The sequence below is a fragment of the Protopterus annectens genome, chromosome 2.part2, assembly GCF_019279795.1.
Source record: "Protopterus annectens isolate FY-2018-M chromosome 2.part2, PAN1.0, whole genome shotgun sequence".
NCBI classification, from domain to species: Eukaryota; Metazoa; Chordata; order Ceratodontiformes; family Protopteridae; genus Protopterus; species Protopterus annectens.
The window spans coordinates 117,169,652-117,191,690 of NC_056730.1; the positions used below are offsets into that span (position 1 = coordinate 117,169,652).

Genomic DNA, 22,039 nt, shown 5'->3' on the forward strand with positions numbered 1-22,039 from the left:
AACACCGAATGCGTGATGAGACCTTGGGACCCAGGTGGACAGCAGTCTCTCCTTTGATAGTCACATCGCCATAGCAGTCAGGAAGTCCTCCTCTGTGGCACACCTCATCATAAAAGGGTTCTCATCCAGGAAAAAAGAGGTCATTGTTCCCCTCCACTCGTCACTCATTAGACCCATTATAGAGTACAACGCCCCTTTTGGAATGTACCTCACAAGACATCTGCAGCAGCTGGAAAGGCCACAGAAGTACCTCACAAAGAGGATTACTGGCCTCAAACAAATGCCCTACACTGACCGCCTCAAAAAACTCCAGCTTTACTCTGTAGCATATCACCTACTCCGAGGTGATCTCTGACTAACATATAAAGCTATGTCAAACACAGAGCTGTTGGACATGCTACACCTAAAGAAATCCCAATCCCTCCAAGCTACACGCTCTAGGGACCTAAACCTTGTCACCACAATAAACAGGACATGCTGGAGGGATAGATTCCTGTCCCAGAGACTTCCTATAGTCTGGAACAAGCTACCTATCTATGTCAAGCAAAGTTCTTCATTAGCATTCTTCAAGAAAAATCTTGATGAGAGGATGGGAAATAGGAAATACACCCCAGGGATCACTTCTGTGTCTCTGCTGGACAGTGGCACAGGAAAATAACTTTCTTGGGTGGCGTAAGCTATGGAACCTTGCTGGCTAGGCTTATGTAGGCCCTTGGGCTGATAGCCTAGTACCTACCTATGAACCTATGAACCTATAACAAATACTGTAACCAGACTAGCCAAAAGGATGTGAAACATCTATCTTTGGATGGAATTTTTCTCTCTCTATTCATGTTGTTCGTAAGGGGATTCAGTTTCCTCACACACCTCAAAAACATGCTGGTAGGCAGACTGGCCATGCTCCAAACTGGGCTCTTGTAAGTACAAAGATGGTGCATGTGTCTGAACCACAAAAACGTAAGTGAGATTATGTGGAATATACATAGCAAGTCTGAAAATGATACATCTTGGAGACTTCCCTTTTTTCTGAGGTACAGTGATTTGGAATTTAGCATACAAAAATAGTGGGGGTGTAGTGAGACCACAAAAGGAGTTCATGGGGGGGGGCTTGCTCCCTGCAAAAAGACTTTTTTTCACCATTTCTCTCTCCCCGTTAGCTGACTATCATCTGCTCCTTGTGCCTTTCCTCACCCACTGGGTACAGTGAACCTCTGTCTTCTCCTGGACTTGCTTGACTGACTATGTTTGAGGTCAATGAACATCCTGAAACATCCTAAAGAAGAGTCATAGTACTGCCAATGCAGTGTTCTTCCCTTCTGGCCTAAGCCCTTCCCTGCAAGCACAAGTATTTTCCAAGGTATGTCTGTGCAACTGGCACTGCACCATATCCTCTATGTTTTTATGCGTGGCTCAGCTAATGCCCTACCCAAGTTGTAGTCACACTTTACCATGCATCCCCAGTCTCAGCCTGGGATCAACTGTGGTTGTATCCCTAAATGGACACCCCTCCACTTTCTTTACCCTTGGGATGAGCTAGTGCATGTAAGCCATTCAAATCCCACCTCCCAGTACGGCCTTTCCATGGCTAAAACTGCTAATCAAATTTAGGTAGGCTGAGTCAGTCACAAATGATGCTTTATCTCTCTCTGCCATGCAGGTAGGTCTGGAAAAGTATACATTTAATGTGTGACAGCAGCTTTCACACTTCATTATGACTTGTCTTTAACAGCAAATAAATTCTCTTAGTTTTGGTAGTCTTACTATTGTGTCTTGAGCTTATAACAAACCACCTTTGCAAACCTTTAGATGCAGAAGAAATGTGTAAGTATGTACCTATAATGGACCGGTACTCTGCAAAAAAAAAAAAAAAAAACTATATAATTTACTACCTTACATCCACGGCTTGACAGCATGTCTCTCAACTATGACTGGTTTCATCTCATGAAATGCTGGATTGTCTGGCAAATTAATGAGGATTAGTCAATAAATATAATCAGATAATAAAGTTGCATACTTCTTATTGTTCAGGAAACACAATTGGAGACAAAACTTAATTCAAGTAATATTTAAAAACTGACCCTGGTTTGGGGTATTTGCCTCCCCCATCCCCAATTATTTTTTTTTCCTGATTCTTGAGCAAAGATGTGAGATGTGTTTGTCTGGATAAACTTCTTCCATGGGCCCATTAAATGGAGAAAGTAGGTACTGAAGATAGAGTGGAAGGAGGGAATGCTCTTTGAGCAACATGGGCTTTCTTTTCGCTTGTTTCTCAATAATCTGATTTTATCATTTACAAGTTAATGGGGGCAAAACATTTAAACCATTTCCGAACATTCACCTAACGCATACCCCTGTGAGACTGGAGGAAACCCTGAGCACCTGGAGAAAATCTTCAAAAGACAGGGAAGAAAATGCAGTCTCCGGAAAGATGGCACCCGAACCAAGAATCAAACTGGGGATCCTATTGCCAAAACATTTGCAAAATAAACAATTGTTTTCCTCCTACACAACGCCAGCTTTTGCCAACACCTTACTTTATATTTAACAGTTTATTATTTTTAAAATGGTGTAGTATACACACACTAATTTAAAAACATGTATAACTTATGACAACTTACATTACATCGCTCTTGGAAATCAAAGCGTAGATCATAGCACTTATGCCGCCAATTGATGCAAATGACATAATTCCGATGATTGGGATAAGCTAAAATAATTAAACAAATAAATAAAGCAAACAAGAATGCAATTCAGAAAAATGCACAACTCTTATTTTCTGCATTTCACAACTTCAAATCACATTAGAAACAAATGCTGGATCCCACAAATGCAGTTGCAGGTCTACACAAGAAATAACCACATATGGATACAATTTATAGGCAGGAAACACCCTAGTCTATCATACTTGCAGCACCCAAGGATTAATAAACTGGACTGCCTTTTTATTACTTTATGTAGTTGGACTGCCTTATTTTTCACTTTATGTAGTTTAAGTAAGAAACCTACCTCTTTTCTTTTCTTTAACATTCGAAAAAATGAAAATGATGACATTTCTGAAAAATGTATCTGAAACCTGCAATAAGAAAGCAAAAATCGTTGAAACTGTTACTTAACTCATAAGTAACTGTTTACTTTTTGACCATTTAAGTACCCTGGACAGGACACAAGTGTCCCTTTATATGCAAACAGAGGCTAAGAGAATCAAACGCACTACTACTATCGCTCTTAGGAAATAATAGTGAAAATAATCCGATTTAAAACAAAGTGTATAACTTTAATATTTAACTTGTTGGTACAAACGTATCCCATTCCTATGTAATAGCTTGACGAACATCCTTACCTACGATGCTCAACCAGCCCCACCGATGGAATGATGCTGTTTTAAAACTTTCGCTTCCTGATTCGTGCGGCTTTTATAGTAAACGCCTACCCTGGATGGATGTGAACTAAATCACGCACACATACTGCCGTAGGCGAGCTAAGATTAGTCAAATCGATACCAATTTGCATCCTAAACATCACATGAATTCTTCCAAACTTGTAGCATTTTTATGCACAATACGCTGTTTGCGTTGCCGAACGAAGCGCCCTCTACTGCGAGTATGCGTAATTCCGAAACCTACCGATGCGGTATGCCACTGCCAAGTTTGACAACTTACTGTTGCATTGTGACGCAGCATTTTTTACTACAACCCTTCCCCCCAAGCGCTCAGAAACAATGTTAAAAAATCGGGTCCGGTTTTGGAGAGTCCTTAGCTTGTAGAGATTGAAAAGTGCATCCAATTTAAAGACCTAAGTTGCAGAAATATTAGTTAAATGTTAGCCCTGTGTATGTTACTTGTGGGTGGGAAGACTTCAAGACTGTAACAGTCAAGACCCACAGAAAAAAAAAAATTAAATAAAAATGCACACAAGCTACACAGTAGGATGGTGAATGTTTATGACTAGTATGATCTCATTTGCAGACACCTGCGCCTTTTGGCACAGCCCTCAGCTTTCCGTCTCAGAAAGGTGGTGTACTGCCTCTTATAACGTGATGGAACAAATACTTCTCAATTTAGCACAAGAAATCTGTAGTCTGCTGTAACTTTAGAAAGTTGCTAGAACAGGATTTGTTGGGATGCATTTTCTGAAAGGTAGGAAGTCTTAAAGTTCAATGTATGTCATTTGGTGACTGCAATTCTGAGTGATTTGCCAGAAAAAGTACAGATTTTATGAGGAATGGACCAGAAGTATGACGCCAAAATCTGGGCAGTTCAGATGAATTGCGCTAATTTCGACTAGTTAGCTCACATACGATGGATAAAATGCGTTACATTATACGTAAAAAAAGTTATTTTCATGAATTAAAATTAATATGCGATTATTTACCATGTATATCAGTTATAAACTACTCAACTGCATGTCTGAAAAAGTTCAAGTTCTTCGCAAACTCAGAATGAGAAACGTAACGTTCCTCGTTCTGAAATGCACTTGAGAGGTATTCTTAGCTGTTCTCTTGAACTTGTTCATGTTTCAGGTTTGTTTTCTCTTAAACACACAGCATGCGTATTTTAAACTGAAAAGCACACATCTGAACTATCCAGAATGTATGGAGCATGCTCAGATTTTCCTCATATATTTGGTCTGTTCCTCAAAAAATGTGTGGTTTGCTGGCCTGGCCAATGACTATATTGAGGTCACTAAATAAAGACACATATTTGACTTAACACAAATCCTGTTATCTAGCAACTTTCTAAGCTTTCAAATGTTATAGTTAAAATCTGTCCCTGTTTTGAGCCGTTCTACCCCCATTATTTTAGGGATTCTCCATATTTCTTCTACTAAGAAGTTGGGAAGTATGTTTCAGAGAGTGAGGCTCCAAGAAGATGTGAGTGACAGAAAAGTACAAGTGAAACTGTCACGAGCAAATGAATCCCTAATAGAAAGCTATGCACTAAAAAAACAAATAAGTCACGGTGATAGCTACAAATTGTCAAAGTCTCTACACAGCAGCACTATTGGTGTTTGTAAAGAAAAGCGTCCGTCTAATTTCAGTCTCAGCTTTATAAAGGTTTCATATTACGCATTTTACGTACGTACAGACAGAAAGACGCTCTGTGCCTTTTTGCTAGCTTTCGGTTTAGTTGTCAATAAAGAGAATGATTGAGCCACAATAACTGCAGACAAAAATGTCACTATTACATTTTACTCTTAGTTTATGCTATGTGCCTCCGAACCTGGTTGTCCAGTTATACTAACAAGTTAAACAGTTCATCTGAACCTATATACGAAACGGGTTAAATATGTGTCCCATGCAAAGTTACCCAAACATAATAATTAGGGTGTATCGACAGAACACCCTGTTCTTTATGCATTTTGTTTGTTACGCGACTTGTGTCAGAACATGAAAAGGAGATCGATGTTCGCTGACACAGATACTGATTGTTGTACTGTGCCTCCAGTCCTGGTGTATGGATCTAGTCTCCGCATTTTACAATAACAATTTACGTCATCTCAGTTCCAGACGTTTCTTTTAACATTTTGTCTCATTAAAAAAAAAAGATGGCAATTGAGATTTACTAAAAGTGTCAAGTTGTCGCCTATTAATATTACAGAGTAATCATTATTATGCAAATTTTAGCAACATTTGAAAATATTTTTTTTTGCACAAATTAGTGATGAACGCTGACTAGGAGATTATAATAATGTCTATCATCTATTTTGCTATTCCTTAAACAGCAACAGACATTCTGAGACATTAGTAAGAATAAAAAGAGACATCAATTTTGCGACTGGAAGCAGGAAGTCATTATGAAGTCATATGAAGTCATTAGCAACATAACAGTTTACAAGTCGGCATCCACGGTGTTTGTCAAGGTCAAAGCATTTTACGGTTGTCATGGAGTTACGGTGACTTTTTTTTTTTTGCTCCAGGAGTGAGGCCTATCTTCTGTTTTTGATCCTAAATTTGCTCAGATTTTGATATCTGAAATTAATTGCTTCCACTCGCTAACAAACAACAGTGAGGTGCAGAATTTATTGATGAGCTTTATTAATTTCTATTATGTCAGTTTTCCTGCTGACCTGCTATGTAAATGTCATTTACTTATTTTATTCATTTTATTTTACATTTGTTTACCGGGAAAATCCTACTGGACAATTGTCTTTTTTCAGCTGATGCCCGGGGAGAAAAGCTCCATATTAAACATACAGTAATACACTTTAATAGTACTATACATTGGACAGGATGTTAACAAACTCTCTAAAGAAACAGTTTGAACAGCAGTTATAGTTAAAAGCTAACTAGTGGTTTAACAAGAGTAAATAACACATGATGGGTTTTAAGCAGCAACACAGGCAACAAAACATTGAACAATAAGTAGAGCAAGAGTGTATCATTATACAGTCCCATGTACATAGATAAGGAGATCAGTGTTACAATCTTATGTTGTAAATCTTTGTTTATTCATTACCATTAGGACTTCGGTTCCGTCCTCGGAACCGATACGGCTGTTTCTAAGCTCGCGCCAGCCAAAAACTCTCAGCTAAGACCTACCCATAATGCTCCTCTCCTAGTTACTCCAGATCTCGTTTGCGGCATTCCTCGTCAGAAGTGCTAGCCATCTCTCTCAAAGCTAAGTGGAAAATTGTGATTTTATAGTTTTTCCTCAAAATTTCTTATTTTTTAGTCAATTTAGCCTTTTCTCACTGTCACCTATAACCTACTTCTATTCCCTACCCTTTACCTTAGTAATTAAATTTCTACCATTTTGGTACTGTCCCTCTCCCCTGCCTTTGGTAGGGCCTTCCTTACCACTTGTGGTATTTTTTAATACCATCGTTGATATTCTCTCACTTTTTTCTCTCCCTTCTTTTGTTTCTTCTATTAGGATAGCCTTGTTGCCTTACTATGTCAGACAAAGCTAAGTTGGGATTTAAACAGTGTGACAAGTGTGGACATAAGATGCCCAACTCAGACGGACATGTTCGTTGTGTCTACTGTTTGGGTGTGGACCATATTAAAGCTGACTGTGACATTTGTGCTAGTGTTAGTAATCGTACACTAGCAGAACGTAAAAATAAGCTTATTTTAAAAGGTTTAATTACGACACCTTTTTCAGAGGCACTATCTGGGTCGGAGGTCTCACCCCCCTCCAAAGACCAAAAACATAAGGAAAAATGGAGCCATTTGGTTCCTGCATCTCTGTCAGTTACGGAACAGAGTTGGCTCTGTGCTTCTCCAGCACCCTCAGTGCAGACCTCTTCGGCACCAGGCTCTGTATCTTCTCCTTCGGTGCTGTCTATGATATTCACCCCTATTTCGATAGCAGCATCACACCACTGACTTCGGTGCCATCCTTGGATCTGACATAGGCTCCTATGACTGTACCTGCTTCGGCACCATCTCCGACCACGGTGCTGATAGTTTCTTCAGCTCCTAAAGTCGAATATTTGCCCATGGCAAGATACTCTCCAACTTACAACCCGTTTTTGGGGCAGAGGTTTAGCCCCTTTCTAGAAAGACCTGATTCTCCTTCAGCAGCCTCCTTTAGATCCACCAGGAGTTTTTCTGAATTAGACTTAGTGCGGGTTGTCGACCAGCTTCTGGCAACTAGGGGACTGCCCATTCCAACTAGACCCTCCGTCCCTCTTGGCATGGAATCTTTTACTACATTTTCCCCTGTTTATCCTCCTCCAGCCTCTACCCAGCTCCCAGAGATCTCGGTACTGATGTCCACCCCGGTGCATACTGTCTCGGCTCCAACAGCAGTTTTTCCCCTGTTGGCACCGACCACCCTTCCTGCATCGGCTTCGGTGGAGCCGATGCTCTCTCTGAGCAGTGCTTGCATCGTCTGTACCTTGGTACCTAGCCTGGCGCCAATTTTCTCACTGGCGCCATCTATGTCCACGGCTCCGATGGCTTCCAGTCCTCTCAGGGATCCTCACCTTGACGTGGGCTCCTCAGGGCAGGGTGTGACCCCAGTTCCGAGGTTGTCCTTCTCAGTTCCGGGCTCTCATACCTCCTCGGACGGGCCCGCTTTCCAGGTGATAGAGAGGGTCCTTGCCTCCACAGGCTCGCAGTCTGCACCAATGACATCAGCATCAAAACCCCCTCCTAGCATGCAGCTGTCCCAAACCCCTATTTCAGGATCTCGGGCACGGGAGCTGCAAGACCCCCCCTTTGAAGGGAACCCCTTCTCCGGAGTCCTCCTCAGAAGATCCCACTGGGGAGCCACCCTGGAAGAAACTGTGCAAGAGGAAGCACCTTGATTCCCTGGAGGAATCTATCACCGAAGACACCTATTGTGATGAGGGGGGAAGGGTCCCCACGGTCTCTCCCAGATGACATCTCATTCGGAGACATTCTCGAAATCCTCAAGCAGCAGGGAGACTGGAAGTCCTCTAACCCTTCTTCTGAGGAATCAGTGTTCTTGCAGGCCTTCCCTGCCTGGCCATCTACTTCCTGGGTGACCCCACTGTCAGATGACCTTGTTAAGCTCATTGTGCAGCATGCCTGGAAGGCTCCGGACAATGTGGAACCTGTCCCCCGGAGGCCAGACAAAATTTTATCTACACCTGATGACCAGCCCCACTGGTCCAAGCAGTTGACAGTTGATTCCATGGTCGTGGCTGTGGCCACCAAGAGGGAACTGGCAGAAGATAGTTCCACTGTCCATCCTCTGAACAGGGAGTCCCAGACCATGGACAGACTAGGGAAGTAGACCTATGCTTCAGTGACCTTCGCCATTTGGTCGCTGAACTATCTGGCACACTTCACTCTTCTCCAAAGAGACCTAATTTCTGAAATGTCTTTCCTCTTTGGCGGGGGTACTGCCTGATGAGCTGTGTGACACTGTCGCCTCGCAGCAAGCTACCCTTGAATTCATCTCGAACTTCTCGATGCGTTTGATATCTCACACCACTGAGGGGGCAGCTCAAGCTGCCGCATCAGGCATTGTCATAAGACGTAATTCTTGGATGCGGTTGTGTGACTTTGCAGACCCCTTTAAATCTTCCTACGTCAATGTACCTATCGATGAATCTGCACTTTTTGGTCCCAAAATATGAGACACACTTGCATGAAGTGAGAAAGATGGAAAGACCTTGTCTGCTGTGGGGCATATGCTTTTCCAACCCCCAGAGGTCCTACTCCAGAAACAAGAAGGGAGGAAAAATGTGGTTTAAGAAATCCCAAGGATCTTTTCGTGACTCTTGTGGTGAGCAATCCCCCCGGGGCAGAGGGGGCAACTCATCTGGAAGACGCCCCTTTCAGGATAGAGGGGGGTCTGCATAACCAGGGCGCTAGAGATTCTTTCTCTGGCAGAATCTACCAGTGCTCCTGAGCAACGGCCCAATTGCTTTCCTGTGGAAGCAGTCGGGGGTAGTTTTTCTCTGCACTTACTAGCCTGGCAATTTACTACTGTTGTTTGGGTGCAGAGAGTAATATCCAGAGGCTACCAAATACCATTCAATTTAACTCCCAGACCTTTCAAACAAATCTCCGATGTACCACCCAATCAGAGGGAATTAGCTGCCTTAGAAATAGAAAAGCTGCTAAGAAAAAGAGTCATCCAACCAGTCCCACCATACCAGACAAGATTCGGGTTTTACTCGAGGTTCTTTTTAGTGCCAAAAAAGACAGGGGACTGGAGACCAATCCTGGAACTCAGACTATTGAACAAATCTTTCAGACCTCAAAAATTCCAGATGGTCATGGTACAGTCCATTCTCCCCTTCCTAGGGAGGGACAACTGGATGTGCTCTATAGCCCTCTAGGATGCGTACTACCACAGAAAGATGGATCACTGCTCCCAGAGGTTTCTCCTCTTCCGGCTGGGGGACAATCACTACCAGTTCAGGGCACTGCCATTCGGTCTCTCGACAGCCCCCAGAGTGCTCACCAAATGTATGGCAGTTGTGGTAGCTCATCTTTGACTACAAGGATTCCAGGTGTTTCTGTATCTGGACGATTGGCTCCTTACCGCTCTGACCAGGAATCTCCTAGTCTGCAGCCTCTCTTACACTCAAGGTTTCGCTCTCTGCTTGGGGATTACAATCAACAAGGAAAAATCTCAAATGTCCCTAACAAAGACACTGGAAGTTATTGAAGCAGTCTTTGACACAACATCCTGTCAAGCTTCTCTCCCCCCTCACAGGCTTTCAAAAATAAGACACCAAATCCAAGACCTTCTTCCTCAGACCTATGTGCCAGCACACCATGTGCTGCAACTCTTAGGCTCCATGGTGGCTGCCATTAAGTTAGTACCACTGGCAAGGCTGCACATAAGAATCCTGCAGTGGCTCCTTTCTGCACAATGGTAATTTTTAACTCACCCACTCGACCACACGATACGTCTTACAAACTGTTGCAAGGAAGAAATGCTATGGTGGATGAAGCCACAAACAAATCTTTGGTGTCGAACGTTCTGTCTTCCCCAGCCCACAGCCACGGTGACCATGGACGGTTCCCTGTTGGGGGGGGGGGGTCATTTCCAGGGAAAGATGGTCCAAGGCACCTGATCCCCCATGCAGGCAAATTTGCACATAAATGTCCTGGAACTGAGGGCAGTTCTCTTAGCGTTGCAAGCATTCCATGCATTCCTACCTTCTGGGACCATTGCAATTCAGTCAGACAACATGGCAGTCGTCTGGTATATTAACAAGCAAGGTGGAACCAGGTCTTATCCCCTGTGTTGGGAAGACATGAGGATTTGACACTGGGCAATATCTTCCAACTGCTTTCTCATAGCAATGCACATTCCTGGGAGTTCCAGCCTTATTGCAGACAATCTGAGCAGGAACATCCTGATGCTTTATGAGTGGTCCCTCAGATTGGATCTTCCGACGCTGGGGCAAGCCTTGTTGTGACCTGTTTGCTTCCCCCCTAAACAACAAATGCAGAAGCTACTTTGCCTTGATCCCCCCTCAGGGGGAACCCCAGAGGGATGCTCTAATGCACGATTGGCCCCCGGGTCTTCTGTATGCCTTTCCCCCATTTCCCCTCATTCCAAAATTTCTCCAGAAAGCTCAGAGGTTGAGAAGCAAAGTGATCTTCATTGCCCCATATTGGCCCTGTCAAATCTGGTTTCCGTTTTGATGGCCTCATCTGATTCACAGCCCGTGGATCCTGGATCATTCCCAAGACCTGTTATCTCATCCTCAGAGACTGATTCATCCCAATCTTCACAGTCTCAAGCTCACAGCTTGGTTCCTCCACTTCCAGTGGTTGCCAGGCTGCCTGACATCCCATCTCCTGTTCGTGAAATTCTTCTGGCTTCACACAAACCTTCCACCAGGAAAGTTTATTCTAGTAAATGGACTAGGTTTTCTGTTTGGTCCAAAGATCAGAACATAGATCCCTTCTCTATGTCTATTCAAAAGATCCTTCAGTACCTGACGACTCTTTTACATGCAGGAGCCTCAGCATCGACGATCACTGTACATTTAGCAGCTATCACCAATTTTCATAATGGATTTGATAATTCTTCAGTTATGTCACGCCGCCTATGCAAGACATTTTTGAAAGGAGTATTACACGTTAAACCTCCGGTCAAGCCTCCCTTAGAACCCTGGTACTTGACTTTGGTGCTTCACTCTCTCACAGGTCCTCCTTTCCAGACCTTTGATTCATGTGATGTAAAATTTTTGTCATGGAAAACTTTACTTCTAGTTGCACTTACTTCAGCGAGAAGAGTATCTGAGCTGCAGGCCTTGAGTGTCAAGAGACCTTACTTGATCTTCCACATGGATATGGTGTCCCTTCGTACTGACCCTTCTTTCTTGCCCAAGGTCATTTCTGGATTTTCCATTAACCAATCTATTGACCTGCTGGTTTTCTTCTCTCAGCATTCTAATAGAGGGGAGTACCTTTTGCACACCCTTGATGTGCATCGGCAGCTTCATTGTTATTTGGACAGGACTAAATCTTTCAGGAAAGCAGATCAATTGTTTGTGACCTTTGCAGGACCCAGATTGGGTAAACCTGTTTCCATCTTCCTGGCTTAAAAACATAATTACCTTTATCTACCAACAGAATAAGCTATCCTTACCTTCCAGAGTAAAGGCTCATTCTACCAGATCTATGTCTACTTCTGTAGTATTTCATTCCAGAGCCTCTATTGATGATATCTGCGCAGCAGCCACTTGGGCAAGACCTCACACCTTTATCTCTCATTACAAATTGGATTTGGTCTCCAGGGGACGAGCATCTTTTGGTTCTATGGTGCTCAGGAATATCCTTCCTTAGGGCCACCCAGGACTCAAGTAGCTGGGGACTCGGTCCTAATGGTAATGAATAAACAAAGATTTACAACATCAGATAAAGAAGTTATGCTTTACCATAACGTTCCATCTGTGTTGTAGATCTTTGTTCATTCATTACTTCCCACCCTCCTCCCCCCTGCCTGGGCTCCTGGTGGACTTTAGGAACTCCAGGTTAGGGTATTTGCTCAGACAGAGCCTTCTACTGTTTTTTTATTACTACCTCTATTATATAGGGGCCGGCAAACTTGATCTGGAGTAACTAGGAGGGGGGCATTATGGGTAGGTCTCAGCTGAGAGTTTTTGGCTGGCACGAGCTTGGAAATGGCCATATCGGTTCTGAGGACGGAACCAAAGTCCTAATGGTAATGAATAAACAAAGATCTCAACACAGATAGAACGTTATGATAAGACATAACTTCTTTTTATGTTTATGGGTATAATATGAAATGGAATTGAAACATCACTCATCAGTCATCATTGTCATGACAAGGTTTTGATGGTGCTGTTAGCTGGGGAGCACTCACAGCAATAATAATGCTGCACATTCACTAAGTTTTAAACCCCTGCAATTGTATTTTGCAGCTGAGTAAGTGCATCTATCAGCTGCTTTAATTTATGTGTACCAATACGATTTGTTTTTTCATCCCGATTTTCTTGCCTTGCTCAGCATACCTTTAATAAATCTGGACAAAGCCTAAAATAATGGGGGGTGGGATCCCAAAAAGGGACATATTTTAAATATTGCTATTACAAATTTAGAAAGTTTTTTAAATAACATGATTTCTGTTTGCATGCATTTTCTGAAGGATATAAGGTGCGAAACTCAAATGTATGTCATTATTTAGTGTTGTTAATCCTCAGTGTTTTCTGACAGAAAGCTACAAAACTTGTGAGTAACAGACCAAATATATGAGGCAAAAATCTGGACAGTTGAGAACTATGCAGCCTAGGTTCACTGATGTTATTAATAAAATTAGACAGTCTTATGCATTGCATGTAAAAAATTCAAACTTTAATGATTTAATAACGAAGCAGTAGCAAATCCAGTGTGCATGGATTAGCAGCAGGGAATCTTCTAAGCACACTGTGCAGAAACAGCAGAGTAGTAAATGATTCAAATTCAAGTCTTACTAAGTTGCTCATTACCAAGCACCATGATAATAAATAAATAACCTAACAAATCAAATGGTTCTTGGTTGTGGAGTGGGGGCTTTGGTTTAAATGGAAACAAACTCCAAAGGTGTTCACTGGTACTAGCTGGGATAAACCTTTTAATAGTCAACATACAGCCCATCGACACATTTCCTCCATGCTAAGAAGTTCTTTCTCCATGCTAAGTACTCCCTGTATGTATTAAATGTAAATTTCAGTACAGACAACTGTTTTTTGTTTTTGTTGCCATTTTCTAATTAACAGGGTCAGGTCTATTGGTGTAGAAGGATAAAGCCCTGACTATAGCCAAGGTTTGATTAGCGGCTTGGATCTCTGTTAGAGCTGCAGTAGGGAGGTTGGACATTCCTATTATCGGGGTAGGGGGCATACCGGGCTATTCAATGACCCACTTCTTCAGAGAAGGGTGGTAATACAAGGACAGCCCTGTAGTGGGTGTTTTACTAACAAGTCACAATGGGTAGTAGCTCTTAATATGGGTGCACAGGAGGTCACTTATATGGGGAGGGTATCACAAGTCTTATGGTGGAATGGGTTGATTGTCCCCCAGCCAAAGGAATGGTTAGGGTCTGTAGTATAAATCTTCATTGCTGGGATGACAGTGAGAGCACAACAACACTCTCATGGCTGCCTGAATGATGGTCCTTCCAGATGGCTCTCGCCCCTAAGCAGGACATACCCACTGTAAAGGAATAAATGGGCTTAAATCCATTTGGAGGAGTCCTGGTGGTTAGCAGGCCTGGGACAAACAGTGCAGAGGAAAAAAATGTAATTGGATTTGGACAGGCTACCAGACCCTTGATGTATCCAAAGTACTTCATTTCCTTTTTCCTTGAAATAAAAACATTTCAGTGATACAGGGCTGGATTTAGGTCAACTGGCACCATAGGCAAAAGGGCTCCATGGTGCCCTCACAACTGCCCATGCACACATACACACACACACACACACACACACACACACACACACACACACACACACACACACACACACACACATAAATATATATGAAGCATGCCTCCTTACCCCAATCTGAAAAAGGTAGTCACCTTCTGTATACCTCTTGTATGTCACACACGGACAAAACTGAAAAAAAACAAGTACAACATATTTGCCTGTCATATATCTATCTGTACATATAATTATATAAAGATATATATAGATATAAGCAGACATTTAGTCTCACTGAAAAACTACCTACCTGCATATATATATATATATATATATATATATATATATATATATATATATATATATATATATATATATATATATATATATATATATATATATATATATCCAGTGTTTGTGACGAAAATGAAAAAAAAAATATATTAAAGGTTTCAACTTATTTTAGACAGTACACTGCTCCTTCACAAGATTAATGTCCGTCCGTGTACCTGTTTGAAGTTTGTGAGGAAAATTAAAGAAATAATGAACACACTGTCACGAGACCAACACAAGATAATGAACTCTGAGGTTTGGAGGGAAAGTTAAAGAAATAATGATATCATCCTCAATCCCCCACCACCAAGTTTTAGTGACCTTTTGTGCACACCTCTGACCAGGGCCAGTTGTGGTCTAGGTGGGATTCAAGGCAGAGGCCACTACTAAGACAATGTCAAAATCCAGTTCTACAGCCTTGATGTGTGGGGCCCACTGGACCCACAGAATCTCTGTATGTTTGGGTATTCTGTGATGTATTTTATCCTTTGTAAAATGACTGTAAACTAAGCAAGTCAAAAGAGTATCAGTTGCTTTAATCCAGACAACCTCCCACCAAGCAGTTATAATCATGTATATGTAGAATTCACATGTTGGTTTGTGATATAAGAGGATGACCATATACTACATCTTTGTTCCAAACAGTTGTCTGACATTAAAGTATTCCAGGTTGCTTCACATAAACCACACTAGTCCTGCAAAGCCAGAATAGTAAACAAGCAATGGCAGGCAACTACTCATTTCCTCTACTGACAGCCATAGCTGTTATACCTATTCTGTCTGTACATATCAAGTGCCCAATTAAGGAGTCCCTGTTACTTCTCACAAATGCACAGTAGTTCTGCAAAGCCCGACAGTAGCACCTGTTTAAAAGTGACCAAATGACAAGAGCTTCAAGTTACTATGATCCAGCTGACCCCAAAGCTTTCAACATTTTACCCTCATAATCAGGAACAAATCCAAAAATAATCAGGGACACTTTTTTTAAAATATTACTACTATTAACACAAGGAGTTAACAAAATAAGAAAATGTGAAATAACATGCATTTTCTGGTGCAAACTAATTCTATAACTTTAATTATAGTCATTATTTATTATATGTAATCCACCACTTTTCTCCCAAAATTATGAGTTTACTAGGGAATAGGAGGGATTGAGAAATAAATTAGGCCAGAATTAGGGACATTTGAGAGATATGCCCAACCCGGACACAGCAGTTATAGCCAGGAGGTCTGATGTCAAGAGTCATTTTTGCTAACATAGGCAACAAAGACAAGTTGCCACACATTACGATATTTTAAGATGCTCCACACAAATCAGAAAGCCATTATTTGTCACTAGAAAATATTAGTTTGATCACTGCCAGCATATAATAATAATAATAATAATAATACTAATAATAATACTTACCTTACTGCTTTTGTCTCATACCATTCCTATCAATTGTCTAGAATTTTTCAGAATGTCATATACACATACATCCTCTTGACTCCCTGAAGACACAGGCAGCCGATTAATAAAGGCAGACGTTCAAAACAAATATTGTAATTTTAGTTAAACATGTATAATTTTCACCTTTCAATGTAATAGCCATTTGACAGCTGGAACTTTGGCAATATAGACTGAGTCAACATCAACCTGTCACTTCCTTGGTGAAGCGTCCACTCGTCCTGCCACCTGGTAAGAATACCTGTCTGCTGAGTGTCTCAGCATGTTGGGTGACAGGCAACAAAGAGAACCAGCATTTGCTGGCATAAAAAACAAACAAAAAAAAAAAACTCATAACCCTTGGTAGCATCGTAGCTTCGCACCTACCATTTAAACATAGCAAGGTTATCATGGAGACTTCACAATACAAGTCTAGTATGATGTTGCTTGATTAGAATGCTCAAATCAAATGGACCAACTCCCCCTTGGGGCACATGCTACACTTTGGGTGGTGATTTCTTGTAGTGCCCTATTTTATTTATTTACTTTTTAAAGTTAAAACACTATGTGTTTCATTCTCTAAAATAAATAAATAAATAAATTGGAAAGACTGCCTTCCCAAGCATGGTGCTCTAGATGGTTGCCTGATTGATCTATGCATAATGCTGGCCCTGCACCACTGTCCAGCACAGTCTATTAAATAAATAGGTGACTGCCTTTTCCAAGTGGAAACTCTTAGTGGGGAGGCAGCATGTCAATTTGAAGAGTGTGATGAACATACAATCATATGGGAAGGAGATAGCTTATATTGGGGGCTATAGTGGCTCCTGTGCTGACATGGGTCACTTGTTCTCTATCCAGGAGAGGGATTAAGACAAATAATGTAGGCACTCATAGCTGGGATGCTAGTAGGGGCATAAAGCATCATTATGACTGCCTGGACAATGGTCCCTCCAGCTGGCTTCTGCTCCTTTGCTGTGGATACTCAGTATGAAAAAATGAATAAGATCAGTACAGTTGGAAGAGACCTGATGGTCATCAGCAGACATGAGGCAAATAGTGCACACAAAGAAAAAAAAAACAAAAAACAAACTTACCTCATCAAAGGTGAGCAATGAATATATGACCAGAGTATAAGATACAAGTCCTAAGAAACTGTAAGTTATGTCAAGGGTCTGGATAGAACCATATCTGTTGTTCATGTATGCCTTATCTACAGGCACAGCACCTCTCAACTATATATATTTGTTAACACTCTGTTTCTGAGTCCAGTGTTTTCTCTGGATTTTTTCTTTCTGATAAAACAATAGCAAGTCAGGTGTGTATGTCAATTTTTAACATAAGTATTTCTGCTGGAGATAAACTTCATTAACTGAGGATTCATTTCGTAAATGTAAAGGATCCATGCTAGCCTTGTTTTCACAGTCTCACCTTTCATGTTTTTATAGAATGACATACACCAGACTCTAAAGTACTTCATCCCTGGTATTCATTAAACTCTGCGTAGGCTTCACACGAAGTCTACACAGAGTTTAAATGTTTGCATGGTAATGCACTGTGAGCAGCAGTGGACATTACATATTCATGCCACACACCACATTTAAACTTAAATAAGCACAGTTTCATGGCCAGAATAGCTTTCTGGCCAAGAAACCATGTAAATCAACATGAATAGCAATCTTGTTTACATTAGAGCACAGTCGGTTAGCGTGTTTGTGCAGAATGCCACTATGATCCCCAGGGTGTAATTTATATAGTTCTTATAGCTCTTGACCTGATAGTGCAAATTTGCATAGTGGTATGTTGCTCTGACTGTAGTGCATAGGGTCCTGGGCTCAAGACTTGGCAGTGAAATACATGGTGGTAACACAACATTTGGTGGGAGGTTGGCATAATGGTTAAAGTGTTTACCTTATAGACACAAGGTGCAGGGTTTGATTCTGACATGGGGTAATTGGCTAGGCTTATAATAGCCCCCACGGGCATTTAACCTAGTACTAAACTGTGAACATAATGGGGGTACAATGACCCAAAAATAGGGACAAATTTGACATATTTTCTTTTTAGAAATATGCTAGAATAACAAGGTTTGTGTTAAGATACATTTTCTGAAGGATTTGGAGTCTGAAACTCAAATGTATGTAATTATTTAGTGACATCAATCCTGATATCCCAGTGATATGGCAGAAAATGACAACTTTTGTAAGGAACAGATCAAAAGATATAAGGCAAAATTCTGGACAAACTGCAAAAATCTGGACATTTGAGAGGTATGAGATGTATACGGTCCAAACACAGTACAGGATAGTGTATACAGTGCAGAGTATTGTGAAATCCCATTCCTGACAATTCTGTACCAAAGTTGTGTAAATGATTTGTAAGGGTACACGATCTGCCATGTAAAATGGAAGTGTGTGTATTGAATAGGGACACACAGATGAATTCTAGGAATGAACAGAGGGAAAGAGGACCACGTAAAACAACCTAATGTACAGCAGATGATGGCATGTCAATGGAAGACAGCTGTAGCAGCAGCACCAATCACATATCAACATGATACAGTAGGGAGTAAACAGTGAAAATGTGTATTATGTGACTGTCACACAAGGTGACATAATAATTGGGAAAATGTCTGTGTGAGATAAGCATCCTTACATGAACAGTGCAGAGGGCATCTATCAGGGATGTTATACACAACTGAGGCAGGGTGCATTTTGTGAAGCTCTGCTAACTAATTTGTCTGAATATGAGTGTAATCTCAGCAGAGGTCTGCAGCAAGTGGGTCACAGGTGAAGGCTCATGGGCAACATTAAAAGAATCATGCATAATCATGGACAATATCAGAATAATACCAGCAGTAATCCCATGTCTCTGACATAACATATGTGATTTAGAGCGATCAGAGATGGTTCTGCACAAACACACTTGTACAACTATCATGACATGTCTGCACTCTATGATGGTAATTACGCACACTGTCCTGACACTGTAACATTTGCTGGAGGTGTTAGGAGAGACACTGCTAGACCTGTATGTGAAAATATGATCAATACAGGTTGGTTGACTGGTGTGCATGGCATACTCAGTAGCCTGTATAATACTGAGTACAGTGACAGGTCTTTCATTATTTTCATGTATGTCATGTTTTGGAGGCCCTGGATTCTCCTGGTCAGAAACCTTTGTGTCTTCTCCAGTTGCTGCTGGTGTCTGATGAGATACATACAGAAGGAAGCATTGTACTCAATTAGTGCTCTGATAAGGGTTAAGTACAGAAGAGCTATGACCTCCCTGGTCTCGGATGCAATCATCTTATTTATAAGGTGTGCAATGTCGAACATGTGTCTTACCATTATGTACTCATAGTGATTGAAGTTTATATTGCTATCAACATGTTCTCCCAAGTCTCGCAACACTGAGTTTGAGCTTAGAAGGTTGCTATGTATATCATAATTAGTAGGGTACTTCTTTGCTAAAGAAGAAAATCATCAATTTCTTTGCTTTAAGGTTCAGTCTATGAACATACCTTTCAACCTCTTAGTGCAAGAAATTTGGACAAAGCCTGACACCATGGGAGGATAAAGGCTGAAAAATAGGGACATATTTTAAATATCATTCTAATAAACTTAGAAAGTTATTAGAGTAAGAGGATTTGTGTTCATATAATTCAGAAAATGCATGTTAAGTCGGAAACTCAAAGGTATGTCATTATTTAGTAAATTCAGTCCTTGGCTCTTCCAAGTGATTTGTGAGAAAACCACAAATGTTATGATGAAAAGACCAAAAATATGAGCCAAAAATCTGGACATTCTGTGAAAATGTGGACAGTTGAGAGCTATGTCCATGAGTTTAGCACCAATCATTTGTCTGTGTCAGCCCTTTCTGTAATATACCACAAAGTTAATGAAAGAAGCACCTGAAGCCATGAACTGCTTGAACACGACTTTATTACTTCCAAAAGATAAAAAAACACAATAAACAGCGATAAACGCTTAACTTGTTTACCGCATTTTTCGTTATCAATGAAACTTCCTTAGCAACACATTTACAATTAATACAACCCCTTATTTTATAACGACTTGCCTCCTTAATTATCCAATCCCTTTATACATTGCATTAACCAGATTATTTGTTGAACAATATTGCACAGAGTTCAAAGATAAAATACTTCCCAAAAACCTTAAAAAACTATTCACTAAATAAATATTACAAATCCATTTAGTATTGATGTATTATTTCTATAAATATAAAATACCTTTGAGGTGTGTAAACATTTAAAAAATAAATAAATATAATTTATATACTCATAATGTGACTAGATTAACTCAATAGCACCATCTTGTGACAAACTAACAAATACGCATGTTCTTTTTGAAACTTTCAGATAAAAGTTACTAATAAAGGTTAGTAGAGCTTAATGAATTGATTTAATATTTATATACTGTTCAAATACATAAACATTATATATATATATATATATATATATATATATACATAAAATATACATAACAAGCATACTGTATAATAAAGATGTAAAAATATATAAAAATATAAAAATATATAAACCTTTCATAGTCTAGCAGCTCTTAATTTTAATACAGGTACCATGGATACATGTTCATTAATCCCTGACTTTCTGCAAGCTTCTAGGACCAGTTGCCAATAAAGTTCTCTCACTTCTATCCTATTCCCCCAATCACCTCCATCTAATATCTTGTGGGATAACTTCTAAAACAAAAAACATAAAGGAAGCTTACTTACAAACCATACTATGTTTATAAAGAGCATTGTTAGAATCTTTTTTACTAATCTCATAAATGTGTTCATATATTCTTCTTTTAAAAGCCTTTTTGGTTTTACCCACATAGAAGGAGGTGCATTTCTTGCATTCCGCCAGGTATACTATTCCCTTTGTGTCACAGTTAGCATGAGACTTACTAATAAATAATCTATCTCTAGCCTTTAGATAGTGGCTTTCCTTATTCATTACATATTTGCACTGTGTGCATCTGCCACATTTAAAAGTGCCATTTTTCCTAAAACTTATTTCTTTATATCCTACTTTATTTTCTAACATATTTTTGTATATTTTTATCTTTTCTATAACTAAAAACAATTGATTGTTTAAAAATTGTAGAAAGGTCTGAACATTCTGAAAACATTTTCCAGTTTTTGTTGATAATCTGCTTTATTGATCCAGATTCACACTTGAAATTCATGATAAACACAATATTATAGTCTTTATTATTATTATTAGACATTCCTTTATCCTTTTCCACCATATTTCTCATGTACCTCTGTACACCCATCCCTAACAATGGACAGAAATTATCTGCCCACCCTTGCTTTACTTCTTCCATAACTTCAACAATCAAAGTTTCTGGATACTTCCTATCTAGAAACATTGCTTTCAATTTCATGCATTCATCCTCAAACAATTTCTGGACTGTAGTCATTCTTGATATTCTTATAAACTGTCCTTTAACTAGGTTTCTCTTTTGTTTAAAGGGATGAGCACTGGTAAAATATAAATAAGAATTGGAGAATGTCTCCTTCCTAAAAATTTTTGACTCAAATTTATTATCCTGGTAATTTTTGTATATTGTAATATCCATGTATTCTAACTTGTCCTTATTAGTTTTATGTGTAAATTTGAGAGAATTAGTTGAATTATTACTAAATTCTATAACTTATTCCAATTTTTCATCTTCCTCTAACCAGAAGAAACACAAATCATCTAGGTACCTTTTATAAAAATTCCAATAATTCATATATGGTAACAAAATTAAACATTTCTTTTCACATGTGTTTAGAACTATATTCACAAAGCTGGGGGCACAACAGGCCCCCATAGCTACACATTTTATTTGCCTAAAGAACTCTCCTTCAAAAACTATGAAATTGTTTAACAAAGTCAGTTCTAATAGTTCCATAATCACTCTTAGTTCTTTCCAGTTAAATTTTTTGGTATCT

The 22,039-nt window shown here is 40.1% G+C and overlaps 1 protein-coding gene across 1 annotated transcript in view; it reads right to left on the reverse strand.

The window, feature by feature from the left end:
• The window catches only part of CCHR2.PART2H15orf48 (chromosome chr2.part2 C15orf48 homolog), a 65,525-nt gene extending 61,981 nt beyond the window's left edge, over positions 1–3,544 (reverse strand). The window contains exons 1-3 of the mRNA XM_044063800.1: positions 3,341–3,544; positions 3,007–3,073; positions 2,619–2,707 (exon numbers count right to left, since the gene is read on the reverse strand). Of these exons, the coding sequence (XP_043919735.1) occupies positions 2,619–2,707; positions 3,007–3,051 (134 nt within the window). The 5' untranslated portion in view covers positions 3,052–3,073; positions 3,341–3,544. The remainder of the gene's footprint in view (positions 1–2,618; positions 2,708–3,006; positions 3,074–3,340) is intronic.
• Between the last annotated feature and the right edge of the window lie 18,495 nt (positions 3,545–22,039).